The 26,639-nt window shown below is 46.6% G+C and overlaps 1 protein-coding gene across 1 annotated transcript; it reads left to right on the top strand.

Annotated features, from left to right (window-relative positions):
* Window positions 1-696: 696 nt before the first annotated feature.
* LOC138655653 (alcohol dehydrogenase class-3) lies at window positions 697-25,896 on the top strand. The gene is made up of 9 exons (XM_069743612.1): window positions 697-839; window positions 3,202-3,303; window positions 3,401-3,542; window positions 4,520-4,607; window positions 6,244-6,463; window positions 10,374-10,634; window positions 13,371-13,506; window positions 24,142-24,280; window positions 25,727-25,896. The coding sequence occupies exons 1-9, from the start codon at window positions 717-719 to the stop codon at window positions 25,749-25,751; spliced, it is 1,236 nt and encodes a 411-aa protein (XP_069599713.1). The 5' UTR covers window positions 697-716; the 3' UTR covers window positions 25,752-25,896.
* The last annotated feature ends 743 nt before the right edge of the window (window positions 25,897-26,639 follow it).

Raw genomic sequence — 26,639 nt, 5'->3', positions numbered from 1 at the left:
GCAGGGCAAAACCGCTGCGTTTTTTCCTGTGGATTTATCGTGTTTTCTACTGCGGATTCCGCTGCAGATTTACATCTGCACTTTTCTATTGGAGCAGATGTAAAAACGCTGCAGATTCTGCACAAAGAATTGACATGCTGCGGAAAATAAAATGCTGTGCTTCTGCGCGTTTTTTTCCGCAGCATGTGCAGAGCGTTTTCGGTTTCCCATAGGTTTACATTGTACTGTAAACTCATGGGAAACTGCTGCGGATCCGCATCTGCGGAAACACTGCGGAGCCGCAGCAAAATCCGCAACGTGTGCACAAAGCCTAAAGATAGGACGTACGGTTTTAGGCCAGAATTCTAGTGAAAATGCCTTGTGGAGTCACACCCGCAGCGCCGGGGCACACAACGTATACATGGCTCAGGCAAAGGGAAACATCGTGGTTACAGCACAAAATTTGGTAATAAGGAAAATAAATGATCTTTTGACTTTCTGGTAATTTTGTATCTTTCAAATGCCAAGAGGGACACAGTGTATTAGCTGTACAGCTGCACAGGGGCCACTGCCACCTCCAGTGCATTAGGGGGAGACATTGGACAGCAGAGGGCCCACATAGTGTCCTTTCACAAGGGTCTCTTCTGTGTGTGACCACCATGTGCAGCTGTGATTTCCTCCGACTAGACTGTATCAGATCTGTCTGCGCAGAGCACACCCGTGACCTGCAGCACTATATGACGTGCTCGGGTCCTTCCGTGCGGCAGGGGGCGCTCACGGTACTGCACATTGTCTGTGCCGAAGGGGCAGGGCGCCGCCGCACAGCAAGTACAGAGTGCAGAATGGACACTGCGGGGAAGGTGAGCTGTGCAGGGACAGTCCTGGTTATAATGGCCGGTGCGCTGTGCAGGGACAGTCCTGGTTATAATGGCCGGTGCGCTGTGCAGGGACAGTCCTGGTTATAATGGCCGGTGCGCTGTGCAGGGACAGTCCTGGCTATAATGGCCGGTGAGCTGTGCAGGGACAGTCCTGGCTATAATGGCCGGTGAGCTGTGCAGGGACAGTCCTGGCTATAATGGCCGGTGAGCTGTGCAGGGACAGTCCTGGCTATAATGGCCGGTGAGCTGTGCAGGGACAGTCCTGGCTATAATGGCCGGTGAGCTGTGCAAGGACAGTCCTGGCTATAATGGCCGGTGAGCTGTGCAGGGACAGTCCTGGCTATAATGGCCGGTGAGCTGTGCAAGGACAGTCCTGGCTATAATGGCCGGTGAGCTGTGCAGGGACAGTCCTGGCTATAATGGCCGGTGAGCTGTGCAGGGACAGTCCTGGCTATAATGGCCGGTGAGCTGTGCAGGGACAGTCCTGGCTATAATGGCCGGTGAGCTGTGCAGGGACAGTCCTGGCTATAATGGCCGGTGAGCTGTGCAGGGACAGTCCTGGTTATAATGGCCGGTGCGCTGTGCGGGGACAGTCCTGGTTATAATGGCCGGTGAGCTGTGCAGGGACAGTCCTGGTTATAATGGCCGGTGAGCTGTGCAGGGACAGTCCTGGCTATAATGGCCGGTGCGCTGTGCGGGGACAGTCCTGGCTGTAATGGCCGGTGCGCTGTGCGGGGACAGTCCTGGTTATAATGGCCGGTGAGCTGTGCAGGGACAGTCCTGGCTATAATGGCCGGTGCGCTGTGCGGGGACAGTCCTGGCTGTAATGGCCGGTGCGCTGTGCGGGGACAGTCCTGGTTATAATGGCCGGTGAGCTGTGCAGGGACAGTCCTGGTTATAATGGCCGGTGCGCTGTGCGGGGACAGTCCTGGCTATAATGGCCGGTGCGCTGTGCGGGGACAGTCCTGGCTGTAATGGCCGGTGCGCTGTGCGGGGACAGTCCTGGTGACAATGGCCGGTGCGCTGTGCGGGGACAGTCCTGGTGACAATGGCCGGTGCGCTGTGCGGGGACAGTCCTGGTGACAATGGCCGGTGCGCTGTGCGGGGACAGTCCTGGTGACAATGGCCGGTGCGCTGTGCGGGGACAGTCCTGGTGACAATGGCCGGTGCGCTGTGCAGGGACAGTCCTGGTGACAATGGCCGGTGCGCTGTGCAGGGACAGTCCTGGCTGTAATGGCCGGTGCGCTGTGCAGGGACAGTCCTGGTGACAATGGCCGGTGCGCTGTGCAGGGACAATCCTGGTGACAATGGCCGGTGCGCTGTGCAGGGACAGTCCTGGTGACAATGGCTATACATGTACTTTGGATAAATCACATGTGTAATCTGCTCGTAAACCACCACAGCATTTGGCGCTTTAGATAGGAAAAATGGCTTGTTTGAGCTTGGCTTTAAAGCGCCACTCCAGCTGTTTTTTTTTCTTCATTTCTGGAGTGGCACTTTAAATGCAAGTCCATGAGCACCAGAGCCAGGCTCACATAGACTTGATGTGAAATACGACCTCCGGCTCGTTCCATGAAACACTGGAGCTGCCGGCCGGTCACCTTTCCCTGTAGACTGATGGGAGCGACGGTTGAAAACGATGAAGGTGATGGCAGGAGAGTGAGACAGGCGGCAGGGGAATTACATACAAAGCCCCAATCCAGTGGCGCAGTAAAAAACTCTGCTGGAGTACTGTACTGCTTTTAGGGTATGTCCATGTGGTGCGCATCTGCTGAGGATATTCTCCACAAAATTCTGTGGATTTTACGGCACATTCAGCCTTGAAACTGCTGCCAGATCCCGTTATTTATGGGGTATTCTTTTCTTGTTGTGGGTTTTTTTTTTTTTTTAATTGAAAAAAAAAATGTTGTGAGCAGAATTTTTTGCTTTCCCGAAAGCAGAGCCCTGATGGACCAGTGAGGCACCAGTGCCTCCGTTTTTTCGTTTGCATTCCTGCTACAATAGATGACTTATTACATTTGTCTCTCCCTAAAAATGACTGGAGAGGCAGAATGCCATGTGGACATTACTTGCAGCTCCCTCAGTTTGGTCTGTATCTAAAGCTGGGGGTACTTTGGATGGGTGACATGGTGTGACTTGTGACATAAGCCTGGGATTATGAACGTGTTGGCTTTTTGGGCACAAGTCACACACATCCTTACCATCGGTGATGACTTTGGTGCAGTGTGAGTGAAGATTTTTTAGTCAAATTGTAACTGTGAAGTAGTCATATGACAGCCACCACATGAATGAGACCCTCACCATGTGACCCCAGCCTAAGATATCGGGTTATTTCTTGTTCTAGGTAATTACGTGTAAAGCCGCAGTTGCCTGGGAGGCAGGAAAACCTCTGTCAATTGAAGACGTAGAGGTGGCACCACCCGCAGCTCATGAAGTGCGCATTAAGGTAACCCTTTGTATAGTGCCCTCTGCCTTTATAGGAGTGAGACAGGAATAAGCTGCCATAAATGTTAGTTTATTGCCTTACTGCTGGATGTTCGCAGATCGTGGCCACGGCTGTATGCCACACTGATGCCTACACTTTAAGTGGTGCTGACCCTGAAGGATGTTTCCCAGTGATTCTTGGCCATGAAGGAGCTGGGATTGTAGAAAGCGTAGGAGAAGGCGTTACAAGAGTTAAAGCCGGTAAGTAGAAATCCACATAATATCTAACCCTAGGAAGGTAGAAAAGTCTTGAGATATAGAGTGCGTGTGCCCAGGTCATTCATGTATTGGGCGCGCCTGCACATTGCAGAGGGGTCACGTCCACAAATATCCTACAAATCGTGACCGCACCACTAAGGTAAAAAACGAGTGTGAGCCTTCCATTATGTGTCTGGCATCCGTCACACAAAGGAAAACAATAATGCATCAGCATTTTATGAGCTGAGCCTGGAATTCCAGTAACGGACATAACATTCCCAGTCCTGGGTGGAAGCGCTGCTCCATTGGTGGCATGTACTGACTGTCCTGTTTCTGGAGGACAAGCTGCTCTTAGGTGTAGCTTTTTCTTCTAGATAATAGTTCAAGAGATTGTGAGCCTTCGCGGGCAGGGTCCTCATTCCTCCTGTACCAGTTATGACTTGTATTGTTTAAGATTATTGTACTTGTTTTCATTATGTATACCCCTCCTCACATGTAAAGCGCCATGGAACAAATGGCGCTATAACAATAAATAATAATAATAATAAGAGCAAAGCAGAGGGCGCCCCTCTATTGATGTGGTTTGTCTACACCAGGTAACCCCCAATCTCTGATGGGTACTAGATGCCCATTATACCCTTCCCATAGCATGGTGACCTCTTGCCCTGGAATGCTTCTCTGGTAAGTTAAATACGCTATGAAACATGTCTGCAAATTGAGATTCTGGTATGGCTTTGATCCTGTCACATGACAAGGGTCGATATTGACTTTTAGGACTGCTACTTCCAATAGGAAGCGCTATAGAGTTCCTCTCTGAAGAGACAGTTTGTACACATGGATAGAAAGGAGTCTGTAGAATTGGGGAAAATGCAGGCTTTAGTCTCGTGATGACCCAGAATCTGTGGACACACAGTAAGATAATTTTATTAATACAATTACCAAACTTCTTTTATATGTCTTGTATTTTGCCATATTTTCAGGAGACAGAGTTATTCCTCTTTATATCCCTCAATGTGGCGAATGCAAATTTTGCTTGAACCCCAAAACCAACCTATGTCAGAAGATCAGGTAATTTTGTATGCCTTTGAATCACTGTGACTACTTGTTTTCTTATTCATTGATGGCGTCTTAGTACCGTATATACTCGAGTATATGCCGACCCGAGTATAAGCTGACCCCCCTAATTTTGCCCCCAAAAACTCGGAAAAATTACTGACTCGAGTATAAGTCTAGGGTGGAAAATGCAGCAGCTACCGGTAAATGTCGAAAATAAAAATAGATACCAATAAAAGTAAAATTAATTGAGACATCAGTAGTTTAAGTGTTTTTGAATATCCATATTGAATCATATCCATATTGAATCAGGAGCCCCATATAATGCTCCATACAGTTCATGATGGGCCCCATAAGATGCTCCATCTTAAAATATGCCTCAGATAATGCTGCACAAATGTTAATAATGGCCCCATAAGATGCTCCATAGACACATTTGCCCAATATAATGCTGCACAAATGCTGATTATGGCCCCATAAGATGTTTCATAAACATTTGCCCCATATAATGCTGCACAAATGCTGATTATGGCCCCATAAGATGTTTCATAGACACATTGGCCCCATATAATGCTTATTATGGCCCCATAAGATGCTCCATAAAGATATTTGCCTCATATGCTGTTGCTGCGATTAAAAAAAAAAAATACTCACCTCTCGTCGCTCAGGCCCCCGGCACTTGCAATATTCACCTGTCCTCGTTCTGGCGCCCCTGTGTCTTCTGCGTCCTCTGCACTAACGTTCAGGCAGAGGGCGCGGACTAACCACATCATCACACCCTCTGACCTGAGCGTCACTGCAGAGGACACGGAAGACGGAGCAACACCCGGAACGAGGAGAGGTGAATATCACGCAGTGCTCCCCCTCCCCATTATACTCACCTGCTCCTGGCGAGGTCCCTGCATCTCCGGTCTGCAGGCACTGACAGCTTTTTCCAGCGTTGAGCAGTCACCGTTACCGCTCATTACAGTAATGAATATGCCGCTCAATGTTGGAAGAAGCTATCAGCGCTCGGAAACCGGAGATGCAGGGACCTCGCCAGGAGCAGGTGAGTATGTCACAGCCGCTGCTCCCCCGCCGACCCTCCTGGGACAATGACTCGAGTATAAGCAAAGAGGGGCACTTTCAGCCTAAAAAAATGGTCTGAAAATCTCTGCTTATCCTCGAGTATATACGGTATGTTTAAACACAGGGCAAGTTCACACTAGGCGTTTTATCAGCATTTTTTTTCTGCAGGAAAGAAGCTGAACTTTTTTTTTTTTGCTGCTTTTTTGGCATGCTAGCGATGTCTCTTGTGCATACTGATTTAGTGTTGGGAAAAAAACCTATAGAATCAGGTTTTGGCACAAAAAAGCGCAGCAAAAACTGATTCCTGTGTGTTTGGTGCTTTTTTTTTCCATCTAGGATTAATTTCAATGCACATTGTGCAAAGAACATGCAAAGCTCAAAATCCTGATGACAAAAAAAGCAAGTTGTGTTTGAGATTTTTGAAGTTTCATAGACTTTGGTGGTACTGTAAAACGCAGCTGAAAATTTTCATAAATAAAGCCGCAAAAACACCTAATGTGAACTCTGCCTTATACATGTATTTGCTTTATGTAATTTCTTACTGTTTTTATGAGGTAACATCATATTATGGGACTTTTTACAGGATAACCCAAGGCCGTGGTTTCATGCCTGATGGTACTAGCAGGTTTACCTGCAAAGGAAAGCAGATTTTCCACTTCATGGGCACCAGCACCTTCTCTGAATACACCGTTGTTGCTGACATCTCGATTGCTAAAATAGAGGACTCTGCTCCTCTGGACAAAGTCTGCCTGCTGGGCTGTGGGGTGGCCACTGGGTATGGAGCAGCTCTGAACACTGCCAAGGTAATCAGATCGGCCCTGTTCACAATAGCTTTATTATATAGGATACATTCACATCAGGTTTTAAGACTGCCCAAAATCGTATATCATGAGCGATGTATGCATTAACCCGTTGATTACTTGCTTTTTTTTCCTTCTGTAATTTAATTCTCTCTTCCTAAAGCCTTCATTCTTATATTTCCATTGGTCTAGCCATGTGACTTCTTGTTTTTTGCTGGACAAGATGTAGTTTTCAATTTCATAGTTCATTTTGCCATGTAATTTACTGAAAAGTGAGATTGGGCACTGAAAAACTGATTTTGATAAGGAGGGGGCTCTCTTTCACTCCATTGGACCCCCCACGGTCTAATCGTGACGTGCCAATGGTTGTTATGGCAATCAGGCTAACCAAAGTTCGAAAAGGAAAATAGCGTAAAAAAAATTTTTGCCACTAAAAACTCAGTTTTTGTGCAAAACAAAAGTAAAGAAAGTATACATAATGGGTATAGCTGTGTCGGGGATAATCCTAACTTAAGGTACCGTCACACTCAGCAACTTTCCAACGATCACGACCAGCGATACGACCTGGCCGTGATCGTTGGAAGTCCTTGTGTGGTCGCTGGAGAGCTGTCACACAGACAGCTCTCCAGCGACCAACGATGCCGAAGTCCCCGGGTAACCAGGGTAAACATCGGGTTACTAAGCGCAGGGCCGCGCTTAGTAACCCGATGTTTACCCTGGTTACCATTGTAAATGTAAAAAAAAAAAAAAAAAAAACACATACTCACATTCTGGTGCCTGTCACGTCCCCGGCGTCCGCTTCCCTGCACTCCTCCTGCATCCTGTGTAAGCGCCGGCCATAAAGCAGAGCGGTGACGTCACCGCTGTGCTCTGCTTTACGGCCGGCCGGCGCTGACACAGGATGCAGGAGGAGTGCAGGAAAGCGGACGCCGGGGACTTGACAGGCACCGGAATGTGAGTATGTGTTTTTTTTTTACATTTACAATGCCCTGCGCTTAGTAACCCGATATTTACCCTGGTTACCAGTGAACACATCGCTGGATCGGCGTCACACACGCCGATTCAGCGGGTGATCCAGCGACGAAATAAAGTTCTGGCCTTCTAGCTCCGACGAGCGATGTCACAGCAGGATCCAGATCGCTGCTGCGTGTCAAACACAACGATATCGCTATCCAGGACGCTGCAACGTCACGGATCGCTATAGTTATCGTTGTAATGTTGTTCAGTGTGAAGGTACCTTAAGAGTCAGCTGGAGGTCCTCTAAGCAGAGTCTGGGACACTTTGTACGGATATGGGCTGGGAAAGCTAGCTGATGCCGGCTGTTTTGAATAGCCGTAATCTGTCACTAAGAGCAGCACCCAGAGCCGAGTATTAATTTAAACTTCCGGTGTCATTTAAGTGACGTCACAGCCGGTGTGAGTTGGATACTATGACAGCCAGGAGCATGCTGAAGGCCCCAGTCACCGATATCTTTGCTATATGCTGAGCTTTAAAGGCGACCAAGACTTACACTATATATTACAATACTACAGGTCCTTCTCAAAAAATTAGCATATAGTGTTAAATTTCATTATTTACCATAATGTAATGATTACAATTAAACTTTCATATATTATAGATTCATTATCCACCAACTGAAATTTGTCAGGTCTTTTATTGTTTTAATACTGATGATTTTGGCATACAACTCCTGATAACCCAAAAAACCTGTCTCAATAAATTATCATATCAAGAAAATGTTCTCTAAACGACCTATTACCCTAATCTTCTGAATCAACTAATTAACTCTAAACACATGCAAAAGATACCTGAGGCTTTTATAAACTCCCTGCCTGGTTCATTACTCAAAACCCCCATCATGGGTAAGACTAGCGACCTGACAGATGTCAAGAAGGCCATCATTGACACCCTCAAGCAAGAGGGTAAGACCCAGAAAGAAATTTCTCAACAAATAGGTTGTTCCCAGAGTGCTGTATCAAGGCACCTCAATGGTAAGTCTGTTGGAAGGAAACAATGTGGCAGAAAACGCTGTACAACGAGAAGAGGAGACCGGACCCTGAGGAAGATTGTGGAGAAGGACCGATTCCAGACCTTGGGGAACCTGAGGAAGCAGTGGACTGAGTCTGGTGTGGAAACATCCAGAGCCACCGTGCACAGGCGTGTGCAGGAAATGGGCTACAGGTGCCGCATTCCCCAGGTAAAGCCACTTTTGAGCTACAGAGAAGCAGCACTGGACTGTTGCTAAGTGGTCCCAAGTACTTTTTTCTGATGAAAGCAAATTTTGCATGTCATTCGGAAATCAAGGTGCCAGAGTCTGGAGGAAGACTGGGGAGAAGGAAATGCCAAAATGCCTGAAGTCCAGTGTCAAGTACCCACAGTCAGTGATGGTGTGGGGTGCCATGTCAGCTGCTGGTGTTGGTCCACTGTGTTTCATCAAGGGCAGGGTCAATGCAGCTAGCTATCAGGAGATTTTGGAGCACTTCATGCTTCCATCGGCTGAAATGCTTTATGGAGATGAAGATTTCATTTTTCAGCACGACCTGGCACCTGCTCACAGTGCCAAAACCACTGGTAAATGGTTTACTGACCATGGTATTACTGTGCTCAATTGGCCTGCCAACTCTCCTGACCTGAACCCCATAGAGAATCTGTGGGATATTGTGAAGAGAAAGTTGAGAGACGCAAGACCCAACACTCTGGATGAGCTTAAGGCCGCTATTGAAGCATCCTGGGCCTCCATAACATCTCAGCAGTGTCACAGGCTGATTGCCTCCATGCCACGCCGCATTGAAGCAGTCATTTCTGCCAAAGGATTCCCGACCAAGTATTGAGTGCATAACTGAACATTATTATTTGTTGGTTTTTTTGTTTGTTATTAAAAAACACTTTTATTTGATTGGATGGGTGAAATATGCTAATTTATTGAGACAGGTTTTTTGGGTTATCAGGAGTTGTATGCCAAAATCATCAGTATTAAAACAATAAAAGACCTGACAAATTTCAGTTGGTGGATAATGAATCTATAATATATGAAAGTTTAATTGTAATCATTACATTATGGTAAATAATGAAATTTAACACTATATGCTAATTTTTTGAGAAGGACCTGTATGTATTGCCCAATATAGTTTGTGATCAGACAATCTCAACTTTCAGGCCCCTAAGGGACAAAGTAACAAAATTTATTTAAAAAAAACTAAAAATTGTAATCGCTCCCTTTAAAAATAGATAAAAAATGTATATCTGGTATCGCCGCTTCTGAAAAAGTTTGATATTCCAAAATATTTCATTTATTAACCCGATTAATAAACGCCCTAATGCACAAAGAAATTAAAATTCCAGATTTGTACATTTTTTGCAACTGCCTTAAAACAAAAAAAAAAAAGAAAAGCAATGAAAAGTGATCAACATGTCAAATTTACCCCAAAATGTTATCCATTAAAATGTAAATTTGCCCCACAAAAAAAAAAGTTCTCACTACTGCTCTATTGATGGAAAACTAAAAACATTATGGGTCTCAGAAAATGATTGATTGAAAATAAAATTTGTTTTCTTACGTCTAAATGTTTGGGTTTTTTTCACCACTAAAATAAAATAAAAAATGTTGATGTCCTAATCACAGAAATGTGTCAAATCAGTTTTCCAGGTAACTTTTACCGCAGAGTGAATGCTGTAAAACGAAAAAATTTCGCCATTTCACTCCACTTAGAATTCTGTTCCTGTTATTCAGTACACGATGCAGTAAAATGAATGGTGTCATTGAAAAAAAAAAAAAAAGGTGTCATTCAGTTATCATTTTACATTTCTTGTGTGCTATGCTGCACCATATATTTTTCTTTTTGGGCTTTCAAATTTTACTGTAATTTTGTGCTATATTTCAATAACTTCTACGTTTTGTTTTTTTACATACCAGGTGGAGCCAGGTTCTACCTGTGCAGTATTTGGCGTAGGAGGGGTTGGCCTTGCGGTCATTATGGGATGTAAAGTAGCCGGTGCTAAGCGCATTATTGGAATTGACCTGAACAAGGACAAGTTTGAAAAGGCCAAAGAGTTTGGAGCTACTGAATGTATTAGTCCCTCGGACTACAGCAAGCCGATCCAGGAAGTGCTGGTGGACATGACTGATGGAGGCGTGGATTACTCCTTCGAGTGCATAGGAAATGTTGGAGTTATGGTAACTATATAGTCAATCAAATGGTATTCTTTATTGCTACCTGCTAAACTAGATGTTAGTTCAGTACATACTCTAGCAGACCTCGTGAAACCTTGTATTATACCACGTAACTGTCGTCAAGACTTTTTATTACATTATTCCAAAAAAAGGTAATTTGTTCCCAAATTTCCAGCTAGTCACTAGGCCGAGCAGGGTTCTCTATGCAATACTCTGCTACTCACGCTTATTAATGGCGTATCTTAAAACTGGAGAGTATAGTTGTAGAACTTGGCACAAGATTAATAGCTTTAGTAGGGACAAAAGGTCATGTGCATGTTAATATATTCGGCTTAAGTTGCATCTCCAGTGGGACCATATCTGCTTTTTATTTTTTTGCCATTTTTGATTAAAGAAAAAAGTTGCAAAAGAGATTAGCAAACTTGATCACACTCATTTGCTACTTGAAGACCTTGGACTATACACACCCCTTTTACACTCATTTTACGCCAAAAACTGGAGTAAACACATCGATAACTATAGGTTGTTGTTCTAAACAGAGATCGGGGATCAAGACATTTTTCCAACAAAGGTTACTATGGAGGGAATTTTGAATTGAGATTTATTAAATGGTCGTAAGAAAGTAAAGCTATTCACTACAGTTGGGCGGAGGTGTAAAATAGGAAAAACTGTTCATGACCTCAATACAGTATTTCATCTAAAGATGTTCCAAATTTATCAAACATTGTGCTACTTTATGATTGGTGTAATTGAAGATATCTTGGCCATAAGCAAAGCTTATTTTAAGAATTCCTTTCATGAGTTACTATCCAAATGTAATGCTATGTAATGTATGTATTACATTTAAAATGCTAAGTGTTTATGCAAGGAATAGCTTTTCATAAAATAGGATTTATCTGACTCTTTAAACCATACAGCATAAAGATATTTATTTAGGATTTTAGTAGTTAAAATTCATCATACTAAGTAAAAGTGAGCAGTGCAGGTAGCTTACATGTTTAGCGTACTCCAAACACTGTTAAAGAAGCATTACCGTCACATTTATTTCATCCTCTTATTATACTACTGTCATCATATTATATAGCTCTTTGTACTTACAATTGCTCATTTTGCCTTTCTACCCAGCTAATTATTCTCTACTCTATTAGTTCTATGACATTACTTGATTAAAAACGGACTAGCTGATTCCTTCTATGCTCTATGTAGGAACAGGAAGGAAATTTTCCCTGTATGAGGCATGAGTCACAGCAAAAGTCTATGGGGGGAGCAGCTGGGTCAGGAGTTGAAGAGGGAGATGATACTACATAGAGCAGAGAAAACAGCAGAATTATCTGGGTAGTAAGACAAAATGAAGAATTGTAAGTGCACAGTGCTGTATAATATGATGACTGAAATATATTAAGAGGATACACACTTTGATCATATGGAGCTCTCAGTACATGTAAGCTACTTGCACTTGTCACTTTTAGTTTGCATCATGGATTTTTAACTACTAAATTGGAACTAAAGAGAGAAAGTGTGTTATCCTTATAGTTTATATTGCTTTATTGGAACTTGTTGCAGGATTTCTCAAATAAGAGATGTATCTGCCCTAATCTCCTTGTTTCTCCTTAAAGGGCCACTTTCACCCCCCTCCAGCCGTTATAAACTAAAAGAGCCACCTTGTGCAGCAGTAATGCTGCATTCTAACAAGGTTGCTCTTTTAGTTTTTTGTTCATGTATTCCCAAAATAAAGTGCTTTGAAACTTATCCAAAATACCTCTCTTTGTCCATGGAGGCGGGTCCTCACTCCCCAGCTTGAACCGGTACTCTGCCGTCACTCACATCTTCAGGGGCTTTCGGCGCCGCCCCCTCCGCGCTTTTTTCGCTTCAAAACCGGCGCCTGCGCTGTGTACAACTGTGTGGGGCAGGCGCAGTAAGCTCTGGCCGTCTGAAGTCCCAGCCAGGCTTGCAGACTGCACGTGTGCGGACAGTGCGGCCAGCCACCTTGGGAATCCCAGCCCCGCAGTGTGTTATGCATTATGCACAGTGCGGGGCTGGGATTCATAGGCAGGGCGGCCGCACAGGCACAGTCTGCAAGCCTGGCTGGGACGTCAGACGGCCAGAGCTTACTGCGCCTGCCCCACACAGTTGTACACAGCGCAGGCGCCTGTTTTGAAGCAAAAAAAGCACGGAGGGGGCGGTGCCGAAAGCCCCTGAAGATTTGAGTGACGGCAGAGTATTGGTTCAAGCTGGGGAGTGAGGACCCGCCTCCATGGACAAAGATAGGTATTTTGGATAAGTTTCAAAGCGCTTTATTTTGGGAATACATGAACAAAAAACTAAAAGAGCCACCTTGTTAGAATGCAGCATTACTGCTGCACAAGGTGGCTCTTTTAGTTTATAACGGCTGGTGGGGGATGACAGTGGCCCTTTAAACTGAGGCTGAAATCCGAGCCAAACTTGCAGAAAAAGATGAAGAGCTGATCGCTCGTTTAAAGCAGAGATTGCTCCATCCACAGATAGGACATGTTGGTTCTGCACAGTTTTGACAGAAGTGATCACAACTTTCACACTCCTAGGCAGCGAGGTCTACCTCCGTTTGACAAGTATTAACAGAGAGCAAAATTTTTCATGGTCCTATTAAAATATGAATTTAGTTCTGTGTACCGTAACCCCATGTTCTTGGCACTGTAGATTGTGTACAGTTGGCCTGTAGGGAGCTGTTTTTCGATAACAGCCTTGTCTTTTGTATTTTAGAGAGCTGCGTTAGAAGCTTGTCACAAAGGCTGGGGTGTAAGTGTCATTGTTGGAGTAGCAGCATCTGGACAAGAGATTGCAACCCGACCATTTCAGCTGGTCACCGGGCGCACATGGAAAGGAACGGCTTTTGGAGGTGAGAAAAGCCATTTTGACATTCTGGATACTCTTCACCTTAGCAGCTTAAAAAATACATCAGAAAGATAGGACCTGAGCAATACAATACAATTCTATATTTTGGAACATTTGAGTCTTCATATAAAATGCCAAGAATACAGTCTTTATTACATGAAGTAGAAAGACATAGAAATGATGGACTCTCAAAGACCTCTAAAACCAATAAAGGGATCCCTACTACTCTGCTGAGTATAAAAAAGTTATCTGGCAAATAGTAAAAGGGTGCTAGATGCCCAGAGCAATTTGTCTTTGTGCAAAAGGAACTTGACAAATGGTACCATGTGGTCCATTAATGGTACAGCACAACCACCATTAGAAAAGGAGACTGTCCTACGCTCCTCAACACTGACATTACAACACCAAGAAGGAAAAGTCATGGAGTTATCGGCAGACATGTTAATGATGTTCAAACGATAAAAAAAAAAAAATTTCACATCCTCCATGGCAGCTCCGCAAAAGAGGCCCTACTTTCTAGGACAAGTAATCTGCAGGCATGAAAAGGCAGAGCCACCCACTTTCCCTGTCCTAGGACGCTGAGTCCTTTGAATGGCTGTCATCCCTAATGAGGGTAAGGAGTAATCTCTCCTAGCCTAAGTTGTGCTGACCTCACATCCTTACTTCCTCTGGGCAGAGGGGTACACGGAGGATCACTGTGACTCGGCATGTGGATAATGTTGCAGGACTCGGCATGTAAATAATGTTGCAGGAAGTGGGGTAATGCAAGGGGAAATGGGAAATCCAGCATTGATGGGAAATGGAAGTGCGCCACAGGAAGTGTCACTGCAGCCTGCTTTCCATGAGGTTACTGCTGTTAGGAGTCCCTCACTCCACTGCTAATTGGAAGAGGAGGGATGGAGACAATCTAACGCTAGAGTGCACTCTATAAAGAAGGCAGGTCCGGGGCTTTAGGTGCGTCCCAGTCACCTATGGTAGCATCCAAGACTGAAAGCATCAGTAAAAAATGTGGCTGCTCTGAGTAAGGAGGCTTCCTTCACACGTACGTGTGATATCCGTCTATCTTTATCGCTTCAGTGGGGGACACAGGACAACCATGGGTGTATGCTGCTGCTGCTAGGAGGCTGACACTATGCAAAAAAAGGAAAAGGCGTAGCTCCTCCCAGGCAGTATACACCCACCGACAGGCACCAAGTACCTCAGTTTGTGCTTAGTGTCTGTAGGAGGCGGACCTGGATCTTCAGATCCTCTGCTAACCTTGATTCCTTTACAGGTTTTGTTGTTTTTATTAACGTTTTGGCTTTCTTTTTCAGATCACAGCATTCAGGGTGCAATCTTCCACCCTGCCTTCCCAGGAGGGCGTCTAAGCGAGCAGTGTGGTGTCGTCTGCATCGCAGCTCTCAGACCGCCGGCAGGACATTATCCCCTGTCACCCTCCCAGGTGTTCCAGGGTCTTTATGGTGGCGGTCCTTGCCAAACGGTCCCCCTCACCCCTCTCCTCGGAGAGGACTGAGAGGAAGACGGTGGTCACCAGCGGTGACCCTCCCCCTTGTCTTTGGGGTCGAGGCCATCTTCTGGACGAAGCATTCCGTTTCCAGCGACCCCTCTCTCTTTGGGCCCCTGGACGATCCTCTCTCCCCACTCTACCTGCGGAACTGGATATGCAGGTACCAGCGCTTCATCAGCCGCTCCACCGCAGCAGTAGCTTCCCCTGTCTAGATGTACAGTGCTCTCACACAGAGTCCCGTCCGTTTTTACTTTCACTTTCGTTCTCACACAGAGTCCTGGCCGTTTTTACTTTCACTTTCACAGCTGCGGCTGGCCACGCCCCTTCGATAGGTCACGCCCCTTTTTTCGGGCGCTCTTTTCCTTCTCCACTCAGGATGGCTCTTACATCTGGGGCACGCCCTTCCCTTTCGGTGCGGCCCTATCAGGAGCCTTGGCTTATTCCTCACAGCACAGCACCGCCCCTTCTTCACTGCTGGCACTTCCTGCTTCAGCAGCTCTGTGCAAAGGAGACATCTTGCGTTCGGGGACACAGACAACTCTGCTCTGTGGTGCGGTAGGATTGCGACGCTATATTGGCCCCTCCCTCGGTATTATCCATACCAATGTAGGCCCCTTAGTCTTTTCTGTAGTATAGTACTGCAGAATATCCTTATGTCCAACTCTTCTGGAGCCTTCCCTACCAAACCTACCATAACTCACTACGCCTGTGCTCGTTGTAAGATAAAGTGGTCAGTAGGCCAATCGTCGCCTCTCTGCCAGTCCTGCAGTCCTCTTGCCATGTCTGCCCCGCAGGAAGCTTCTGACTCTCGGGATGGGGGCGCTCCCCCTCCCCCTGAATGGGCCGTTGCTATCTCGCAGTCGGTCTCTGATTTGACTAAGGTTTCTCAGTCCCTGATCCAGGCGCTTGAACGTCTTCCACAGCTTCCTTCAGCCACCAGTGCTCCGACTGTCCCCCATGGCGAGTTGGCCGCCCCTGACCCTGAACCACAGGGAGACGAATCAGCCAGCCGCTCTGGAAAGAGAACTCTGTCTGGCTCTTCGTCTGGTTCTCCGGGTCCCTCCGCAGAGCTCAAACTTCTCTCCTCCTCCCAATTCCCCTCTTCGGAGGAGGACATTGGGTCTGATGTGGATTCCCAGTCTGGTTCTGACAACGATTCAGACCAGGCTTCTAGCATGCAGGCTGTCGTAGATAGTCTTATTTCGGCTATCTCGCAAACCCTCAAACTAAAACAAGATGAGGTTCCCCCCAGGATTCCTCTGTCTCGTTTAAGCGGGTGAAGCGTCCCTCTCGCTCCTTTCCTACCCATGATGAGTTTGATTCTATCCTGTCTAAACACTGGGAACATCCTGAAAAACGTTTTTCGGGTAGAAAACATCTGGACGTGCTCTATCCCTTTAGCGCCGATCTTCTCTCCAAATGGGCTGAGTCCCCCAAGGTCGATCCGCCGATTTCCCATCTTTCTTCCAAGACGGTTCTCTCCTTACCGGACGGCGCATCGCTTAAGGATGCATCGGACAGACAAACTGAGGCACTGGCTAAGTCAGCTTTCAAGGCAACGGGTGTTTCCCTCTGTCCCAGCTTTGCCTCCACCTGGGTGGCTAAGGCTATCTCTGCCTGGGCCAAGATCCTCCGTCGGGGCATTTTGGCTTCGGCCTCCCCTACCGAGCTGGCTGACCTCGCAGACCAGATTAACCACGCAGGGAAATACCTTCTCACTGCCTCCCTAGATGCAGCAGCCTGTTCGGCCTGGGGCAAGCAGCAACATTGTCGCTATTCGCCGCATTCTTTGGCTCAAAGCATGGAATGCAGATGCTACTTCCAAAAAGTCTCTCACCAACCTGGCGTTTCAGGGTTCCAGGCTTTTTGGTGCTCGTCTGGATCCAATTATCTCAGACGCGACTGGGGGCAATAGTACCTCTCTCCCCCAGTCCAAGCCAAAACGCTTCTTTAACCTAAAGGGTCCTCGAACATTTCGCCCGTTTGCAGCCTGAGATTCCTCATCGCAACAAGAGCGACCTACTACCACGGGTGAACGTAGAAAACCCTCTTACAAGCCAGCTCCCTTGTGGAGATCCAGGGCTCCACCTCCCAGGTCTTCTGGACCTCGTTCCAACAGATACCGTTCCAAGTGACGGGTCGCCCCCACCTGGGAGTCTTTCCAGGGTGGGAGGCAGGCTTCTTCTCTTCAAAGACACCTGGCTGTCAGTGATCAGCGACGCCTGGGTCAGAGAGATTATTACCTACGGGTACAGGATCGAATTTTCGACCCTCCCGGAAAATCGCTTTTTTCTCTCTCGTCCCCCAAAGCAACCATCCCATTTACCTGGCTTGCTTCAAGCCGTAACGTCTCTGGTCGCCGCCGGAGTCGTAGTTCCCGTTCCTTCCAAAGAACGTTTTTCCGGGTCCTACTCGAACCTTTTTGTAGTCTCAAAAAAGGGCGGGTCTCTTCGCCCTATCCTGGATTTGAAGCTTCTGAACCGCCACGTCCGACCTCGCCACTTCAGAATGGAATCCCTGCGGTCAGTGATCGCCGCCATGGAACCCGGGGAGTTCCTCTGCTCGGTCGACATTCAAGATGCGTACCTTCATGTCCCCATCTGTGTACGGCGTCAGAGATTACTTCGGTTTGCTATCGAAGACATTCACTACCAATTCACGGCTCTCCCTTTCGGGTTAGCGTCTGCCCCCAGGGTCTTCACCAAAATCATGGCGGCGGTCATGGCTCTCCTCCGTTCCAGGGGGATCCTCGTTATCCCCTACCTGGACGATCTGTTGATCAAGGGGTCCTCTCGTCTAGACCGTGCTCAGAGTCTCCAGGTCTCTCTGGACACTCTGACCCGTCTCGGCTGGATTATCAACCGGACCAAGTCCTCCCTGATCCCGTCCCAACAACACTCCTTCCTGGGCATGGTGTTCCTCCCAGAGAACAAGTTCTCAGTGCTCCTCAAGGCGGTCCGCCTTCTCAAACGCCCAGCTCCCCAGTCGCTTCGGTTCTGCATGGGAGTCCTGGGAAAGATGGTGGCCTCCATGGAGGCTGTTCCTTACGCCCAGTTCCACACCTGCCCCCTCCAGCTATTCCTCCTATCCACCTGGAACAGGTCTTTGGACTCCCTGGACCGTCCCGTCCACCTTCCTCTCCAGGTCCGTCAGTCCCTAACCTGGTGGACGCTGTCCTCCTCTCTCCTGAGAGGAAGATCATTTCTTCCCCTTCAGTGGCAGGTCATCACCACCGATGCCAGCCTTCTCGGGTGGGGAGCAGTCTTCCAACAGCACACGGCTCAGGGCCGTTGGACCACCCAGGAAGCTCTCCTTCCCATCAGTCTTCTGGAGATCAGGGCAATCTTCCTTGCGCTAATCCACTGGCAGTCTCTTCTGACGAATCTTCCCGTCTGCATACAGTCGGACAACGCCACGGCCGTGGCGTACTTAAACCACCAGGGCGGGACTCGCAGCGACCAAGTAATGGCAGAAGCGGCAAAGATTCTTCGGTGGGCGGAACGCCACGTTCCGGCTATATCAGCCGTTCATATCCCCAGGGTCGAGAACTGGGCAGCCGACTTTCTCAGTCGCCAGGGCCTAGCAGCCGGCGAGTGGTCTCTCCTCCCCGCAGTCTTCGATCAAATCTGCCACCGCTGGGGCACGCCAGACGTCGACCTTATGGCGTCCCGGATGAACCACAAGGTCCCTCAGTTTGTCGCCAGATCTCGGGACCCTCTTGCCGTCGGCCACGACGCTCTGGTAATTCCATGGTCCCAGTTTCGGTTTCCCTACCTGTTCCCACACTTCCCCTTGATTCCAAGGGTGATTAAGAAGATCAAGTTGGAAGGGATTCCAGTCATACTGATAGCGCCGGACTGGCCAAGGCGGCCGGGGTACGCCGAGCTCGTAAACATGCTCGCGGACACTCCTTGGAGAATCCCGGATCGCCCAGACCTCCTCTCGCAGGGACCTCTCTACCACCAGAGTTCTCAGTCGCTGAGTTTAATGGCATGGCTGTTGAGGCCGCAGTCTTGACGAACTCTGGTCTCTCTCCTCAGGTCATACAGACCATGATCAGAGCCAGAAAACCGGCGTCTTCCCGTATCTATCATAGGTACTGGAAAGCATTCTTCCGGTCGTGTGAAACTAATGAAGTTTTTCCAATGTCCTTTTCTCTTCCGGAGCTTCTCGGTTTCCTCCAGTCTGGTCTCGATTCGGGCTTATCCCTCCCCACACTCCCTCCCTTCCGTCCTCCCTTGGAACCTTAACCTGGTCCTTGGTGCTCTTCAGGCTGCTCCCTTTGAGCCTCTTCATGACGTGTCCTTTTCCCTTCTTTCTTGGAAGGTCGCCTTCCTCATTGCCATTACATCTATCAGGAGGGTCTCTGAGCTGGCAGCCCTGTCATGTCGTTCCCCCTTCCTGATTCTTCATCAGGATAAGGTCGTTCTTAGACCGGTTCCCGAATTCCTTCCCAAGGTGGTCTCGGCTTTCCACATCAACGAGGACATTGTCCTTCCATCATTTTGCCCTTCTCCGACTCATCCCTTGGAGAAGTCCCTTCACAAGCTTGACGTGGTCAGGGCCATTCGGGTCTATCTTTCTAGAACCGCTCCTTTCCGTCAATCCGATTCTCTCCTTGTCGTTTCCGAAGGCCGTCGGAAGGGCCTTCAAGCGTCTAAATCCACTATCTTGCGCTGGATTCGTTCGGCAATTTCAGAATTGTACCGTGTTCATGAGGCACGTCCTCCGGGGGTGCGAGCTCACTTCACCAGAGCTGTCGGAGCTTCTTGGGCTGTCCGCCACCAGGCCTCCGCCTTGCAAGTTTGCAAGGCCGCAGCCTGGTCGTCTTTGCACACGTTTACAAGGTTCTATCGGGTTCATACCCAAGCCTCGTCCGATGCAGGTCTTGGTAGGAAGGTACTGCAGGCGGCGGTCGCACACCGGCCGACCTGAGACCTTTTCTCATTTCCTTTCTACCCACCCTTTTCCGGGACTGCTTCTGGACGTCCCATGGTTGTCCTGTGTCCCCCAATAAAGCGATAAAGAAAGAGGGATTTTTGGTACTTACCGTAAAATCTCTTTCTTGGAGTCTTCATTGGGGGACACAGCACCCTCCCTACTTGTTTGTTTTGGTACCGTATTTGGGGCCTGGAAGCCCTAGTTGAGTTGGTACTTTTTCTATTATCAGTTCTGTCTTTTCTCCTACTGCTTTTTGCACTAACTGAGGTACTTGGTGCCGGTCGGTGGGTGTATACTGCCAGGGGGGAGCTATGCCTTTTCCTTTTTTTGCATAGTGTCAGCCTCCTAGCAGCAGCAGCATACACCCATGGTTGTCCTGTGTCCCCCAATGAAGGCTCCAAGAAAGAGATTTTACGGTAAGTACCAAAAATCCCTCTTTTACACGGATACAGCACGTACCCATTTTAACCTGTAGTGCTATTCACATGTTCTTGTTCTTACACGAACCATGTGTCCATGAAAGCCAGATAGAAACATGTTTTTTTTTTCTCTGACAGCACGGATGACAAGGGCCAATACAAGTCTATGGGTCCGTGAAAAATGTACTTTACATGGATGACATCCTTGTACGTTCCATGTTTTAACATTGCAAAGTATAGGAGAAGCTTTGTTAATCCTTTTTTTTTCTTTATCCATACCGGAAAAACACTGATTCACTAATTGTAAAAATGGGCACACAAATGGAAAACACTGGTACTGTTTTTTCTCATACGTATTTTTATATGGATGTGTGAAGGAAGCCTAGGAGGGAGTTGGGAAAAACTGACACTGGTTTTATACTCAAGAGCATTAAGCATAAATATCCCATGAGTCTGATTGTTGGGACTTAACTCCGTAAATTCTTGTCTCTATTTCTAATCTCTCTAGAAAATCTTCTCTCCCTTTTCATGACATTAGCCCCATCAAATAATCTATGGATGGGAAAGCTGGAAGCTTCCTGAGGAGTGCATGGGAATCTGAGGCTTCTGTTTATAAACCCGAGTACATGCACTGCTGCAGATCTAATCTTATGGATAGAACCGTTAGTTTAGTACTTAAGTATTTAGTTTCTTGCTGTCATTCAAAAGGCTGCAGATTTCTTGGCTGACTCCTCTCCTGATACAGTCAGAATAGCTGCCAGATCCATCTCCCACATTAATTCAGTCCTTAGAGCCCTGTGGCTAAAATATTGGTAGGGGGATTGTTTCTAAGTCCAGGTTATGTACCATTTACAATGAAGGAGCCCATGTGTTAGCCTTTACTGTGAAGGAGCCCTATCTTGATGATATTCCTTTTCAGGCCTCTGATATGAAGAAAAGTTTTCCCTTTACTACCTTCAAAAATTCACCTAGATCCTTTTTCTTTTTCAACATCACATCAGTGCCACATGTCACTCGCCCTACTGTGAATAGCCTGCATAGTCCAAACCTAGTACAATGATCTGCAGTGTCTCTGGACTTGTCTCCCATCAAACATATCTGGGACGTGATTGGTCTGTAATTACATTTGTAGCTGCCAGCAGCTGATCTTGATGATTTGCATGCTTAAGTGCATTCAGTGTGGCAGAAATTTCCTCTCTGGCTCCAACACTTGATACTGAATGAGTTGAGATGTTTTGAAAATGTTTCCATTTTTTAATCCTTTGCATAGCCCTAAGATGCCCATCCATCCTCTGAATTCCATAATTGCATGACTTTTTTTCTTGTTTCAATTTCATTGTTGAGGAGTGTATGATGGTAATACCTGTTATCTTAATTATCACTACGTTACTGTGCATCAGCAGCCACTTCACCTTCCTTCACCATCACAGGACGTCACTGTGGTTCTCACTATGTTCTGACGTCCAGTGAAAATGGAGAGTAGCGTTGTGGCCCAGCGCAATATTAGTTGGTTGACATTAGTTTAGGGCTATTTTAGGAATCTGTTTTCTTGAGTCTGACACCTCCTCAAAAATTCTAAATGTAGGCATTATAGGGCCTTTTTTCTACCACACAATTCCTTTTGAATGTGCATCATAAAATAAAAAAAAAATGCACACTTTTTTTCTACTGGTGGTTGTGCTGTAGCTTTAATGGACCAACCCATTGGTGTGCTGTGCGACATTCCTTTTACACAATTAGTGTGGCGCCGATTTCTGGACATTAATAAACAATTTTTTTTACTAATCACTTCATGCGTGTCTTATATACTGAGCAGAACAGTAATGTCCCTATTGGTTTTAGGGGTCTTTGTGTACTGTGTTTGGGAGTCTGACATTTGTATGTTTTTCTACTTCCTGTTAAATATTAAATGGGATTTTTTTTTATGTAAATGTTTGTGCCATAATATACCGTAGGTTTTGTAGGAAGATGCCCGGTTGCCGATTGTTACCTGTTTTATATCAGATGTGATGTGATGTGTGGATCTTCACTTAAGGTACCTTCACACTGAACGATATCGCTAGCGATCCGTGACGTTGCAGCGTCCTGGCTAGCGATGTCGTTCAGTTTGACAGGCAGCAGCGATCAGGATCCTGCTGTGCCATCGTTGGTCGGTGCAGAAAGTCCAGAACTTTATTTCGTCGCTGGACTCCCTGCAGACATCGCCGATTCAGCGATGTCTTCACTGGTAACCAGGGTAAACATCGGGTTACTAAGCGCAGGGCCGCGCTTAGTAACCCGATGTTTACCCTGGTTACCAGCGTAAACGTAAAAAAAAACAAACACTACATACTTACCTTCCGCTGTCTGTCCTCCGGCGCTATGCTTCTCTGCACTGTGAGCGCCGGCCAGCCGGAAAGCAGAGCACAGCGGTGACGTCACCGCTGTGCTTTCCGGCTGGCGCTCAGTCAGTGCAGAGAAGCAGAGCGCCGGAGGACAGACAGCAGAAGGTAAGTATGTAGTGTTTGTTTTTTTTATGTTTACGCTGGTAACCAGGGTAAACATCGGGTTACTAAGCGCGGCCCTGCGCTTAGTAACCCGATGTTTACCCTGGTTACCAGTGAAGACATCGCTGAATCGGCGATGTCTGCAGGGAGTCCAGCGACGACAGCTGTGTGACAGCTCTCCAGCGACTCTGCAGCGATCGGGATCGTTGTCTGGATCGCTGCAGCGTCGCTTAATGTGACAGTACCTTTAGTTCATGTTTAAATCTGATTACCCCAGATTAGGTTTGTGACTCCTCTACAGTAGTCTTCTGGGTGACGTCTCTTGGCTACTTTAGGCTGTAAACAAACTGATGGCTGTTATCAGTCATTTTACTGTTTCTATGTGTAGAACTTCCTAACCTACTTTTTTTTTTTCCAAATTGTCTTTTTGCATATATTCTGACTTGTACAGGTTAGGCCGGTTTCACATTAGCGTTGCGGACGGCTGCGAACTTCCTCCGTGTAGCCCTGCCCTCGGCCGCACCTCTGCCGCTAGCTCCGCCTACTTCTGCATGCGGTCTGCGGACCTATCTTTAACATTAGGTACGCAGGTCGTGCCGCTGTATGCGGATGCTTCCGCATGCGTCGTTTTGACGATGCGGTGACCAGCGTAGAACGCAGCTTGTAGCAATTTTTTTTCTCCGCATCATCAAAACGACGCATGCGGAAGCATCCGCATACAGCGGCACGAACTGCGTACCTAATGTTAAAGATAGGTACGCAGGCCGCATGTACGCCGCATACAGAAGCATGTGAATATGCCCTGAGGGGGGAAATGGGGACCCAGAAGTTCTCACCAGAATAACTGGAAACGAGTTGCTTAAAGGGACACTGTCACCTGAATTTGGAGGGAACAATCTTCAGCCATGGAGGCGGGGTTTTTGGGTGTTTGATTCACCCTTTCCTTACCTGCTGGCTGCATGCTGGCAGCAATATTGGATTGACGTTCATTCTCTGTCCTCCATAGTACATGCCTGCACAAGGCAATCTTGCCCTGCGCAGGTGTGTACTATGGAGGACAGAGAATGAACTTCAATCCAATATTGCAGCCAGCATGCAGCCAGCGGGTAAGGAAAGGGTGAATCAAACACCCAAAAACCCCGCCTCCATGGCTGAAGATTGTTCCCTCCAAATTCAGGTGACAGTGTCCCTTTAACATCAGTGCTGGAAAATGTAAAGGCAGGACCGTGTGGGGCGACACTTTATATAAAATGTAAAATTTTATGGTAAATTGTTTCCTTTTGCAGGTTGGAAAAGTGTAGACAGTGTCCCCAAGTTGGTTTCCGAATACATGGCTAAAAAAATAAAAGTTGATGAGTTTGTAACTCACACTTTGCCATTCAGTTCAATTAATGAAGCTTTTGAACTGATGCATTGTGGGAAGAGGTAAGTGGAAAACCATAGAGAGATTCCTTAACCCCTGTTGTTCTGCTGCTACACAGAATTTCCTAACCTGGTGGTAACATCACCGGTTCCATTTATTTCTGATACGGAAGGACAGACACAGGGAAAGTGGACAGATGGGGAGGGGAAATAATGTATTCTAATCTCTACATATGATGAGCAGCCCAGTAGGTGTCCCAAAGATCCCGTGTCATGGACATATCGGCCTTATTATGTAGTATTCTACGTGTCTGGTGTCCTTGACTCTAGCATATAGGCCGAATACAGAAGGGGAATAAGTTTTTTTTTTTTCTGGATCCTCAGTTCTATCTCCTAAATGTATTTCCCATGTTCACTGGTGGGATAGCTAACAGATTACTCCTGCACATTTTAACATCCGCATGACAACAGATTGCAACGGAAGCAATCTGTTGTCATGCGGATGTTAAAATGTGCTGGAGTAATCTGTTAGCTATCCCACCAGTGAACATGGGAAATACATTTAGTAGATAGAACTGAGGATCCAGAGCGAGAATTATAGGACAGGACTTGATTTATAAGGGCTTTTTAGTTTTATTATTATTTGTGCATGATAGATCATTCGGTGTCTGTCTTAAAGGGAAGTTGAGAGCTTCTCCAGACCCCCTCCCCCAAGCCACCATGTATTTATTAGCCTTATACACTTTATAAATAGCTTTTTATAGTCATATTGAATACTGCATATAACAAACAACATTTTTTTTTTTTTTTATCCTTGCGGCTGGAATATAATTAGTGGGTGAATATTCGTGGGGGCATTGTTTTCCCAGGCAAGTCATTCCACTAATAACGTCATGTCCCTGTGGATGTAACATGATTGTAAGAGTGGCATCACCAGTGACCCTTTTCAGATCTCTGCCAACCATGCACGTTAAGCTGGATGTACGCAGCCAGGCTTCATCGGTGACATTGGACACAGCCTGCCATGTCATTTGCTATGTCGGCAGTAACAACTGGTTGAGCACTGTATCACCACTGCCTAGTCTGGGAAAAACAATACCCCCACGACTAGCTACCACCACTTAGAAAATCGCCACCGCAGTTATAAAAGTTTTTGTTTTTACATATGCAGCAAACATTAAGGCTGCCGTCACACTAGCAGTATTTGGTCAGTATTTTACATCAGTATTTGTAAGCCAAAACCAGGAGAGGAACAATCAGAGGAAAAGTCTAATAGAAACATATGCACCACTTCTGCATTTATCACCCACTCCTGGTTTTGGCTACAGATACTGATGAAAAATACTGACCAAATACTGATAGTGTGACGGCAGCCTAAAACAAATGGTTTATTGCTAGCAAACACACATGGTAATGGTTTGGGGGCCCTGGGAAGCGCTCAAGTTCCCATTTAAGACCCAAGTCTCCATAACTTTACCACCTACTGACGTTTATTTGCTTTCTTTACAGCATTCGGAGTGTGTTGAACTATTGAAGGATAATGGATACAAGACCACGCTAGAATCGATTAGTCGGACCACCCCATTTTGATTGACACTAGATTTGTTCACTGTTGCCTTCCTGTCTAATGACAGCTAATGTTTCATGCTGACATTTCTAATAAATATTTTTGTTCTGTAGTTTGGGTTTTTATTCTGTGTTGTTTGTTCATGTTGTGGAGACCAGACTGAACTAAAGGATCCATTTTGTCTCCCAGATGAAATCTGCTTCTGCACAGCAAACTTGACATTTCCTTTTATAGAAGTAATCACGCGCGCATTTCTCCTTGATATTGTAGCCTTTCACCCACATACCAGATATTGTAACTTTTCACTAGTATAGATTTGCTTTGTAAGTGATTATGAAATATGAGCGCTTGTGCGCATGTCTGTAAATGCCTAACTTCTTACTATATAAAGAAGGGGCAGCGCCCAGTGAGGCAGGCGTGCTCCGGGGCTACCCCTGTTTATGAACACACAACCTTTGTGCTGCGTGTCATTTACTTGGATTCCTCAATCCAGGAAGCCAGGGACGGAAGAGGACTCAACATTTCTTGGCGCCCGAAACAGGGACCCGAGGCGAGAGTGTCTACTCGAGATTCACCTACGGATACGGACAACGGAGATCTGGGATAATGGACGGCAAATGAACTGAAAAACCTGGCCAGGTAAGAGACATTATTAGTTCTCTTTTATCTGCCCTGTATTATCCGAAAGATCTCTACGAGCCGTGTCACGCTGGGTTAGTCTAGTAGTGAGTAGATACCTATAAAACTCGGGTTACCATATTGTATAGATTTATGAGTCCTGTCCCTGGCAGCGTGTGAACAAGTGTGAAGGTTGTGGCATGTTATGAAAGAAGGATAAAAGTACGTAGAACAATA

The sequence above is a fragment of the Ranitomeya imitator genome, chromosome 1 (assembly GCF_032444005.1).
Source record: "Ranitomeya imitator isolate aRanImi1 chromosome 1, aRanImi1.pri, whole genome shotgun sequence".
NCBI classification, from domain to species: Eukaryota; Metazoa; Chordata; class Amphibia; order Anura; family Dendrobatidae; genus Ranitomeya; species Ranitomeya imitator.
This window is presented reverse-complemented; position numbering and strand designations above follow the sequence as displayed.

Bases quoted from the DNA above. Each gene is read 5' to 3' on its own strand.
- LOC138655653 (XM_069743612.1), top strand. From the start codon at position 717: ATGACGTGCTCGGGTCCTTCCGTGCGGCAGGGGGCGCTCACGGTACTG. The intron at 3,304-3,400 runs GTAACCCTTTGT...GGATGTTCGCAG, and splicing joins CTCATGAAGTGCGCATTAAG to ATCGTGGCCACGGCTGTATG. The intron at 13,507-24,141 runs GTGAGAAAAGCC...TTCCTTTTGCAG, and splicing joins GAAAGGAACGGCTTTTGGAG to GTTGGAAAAGTGTAGACAGT.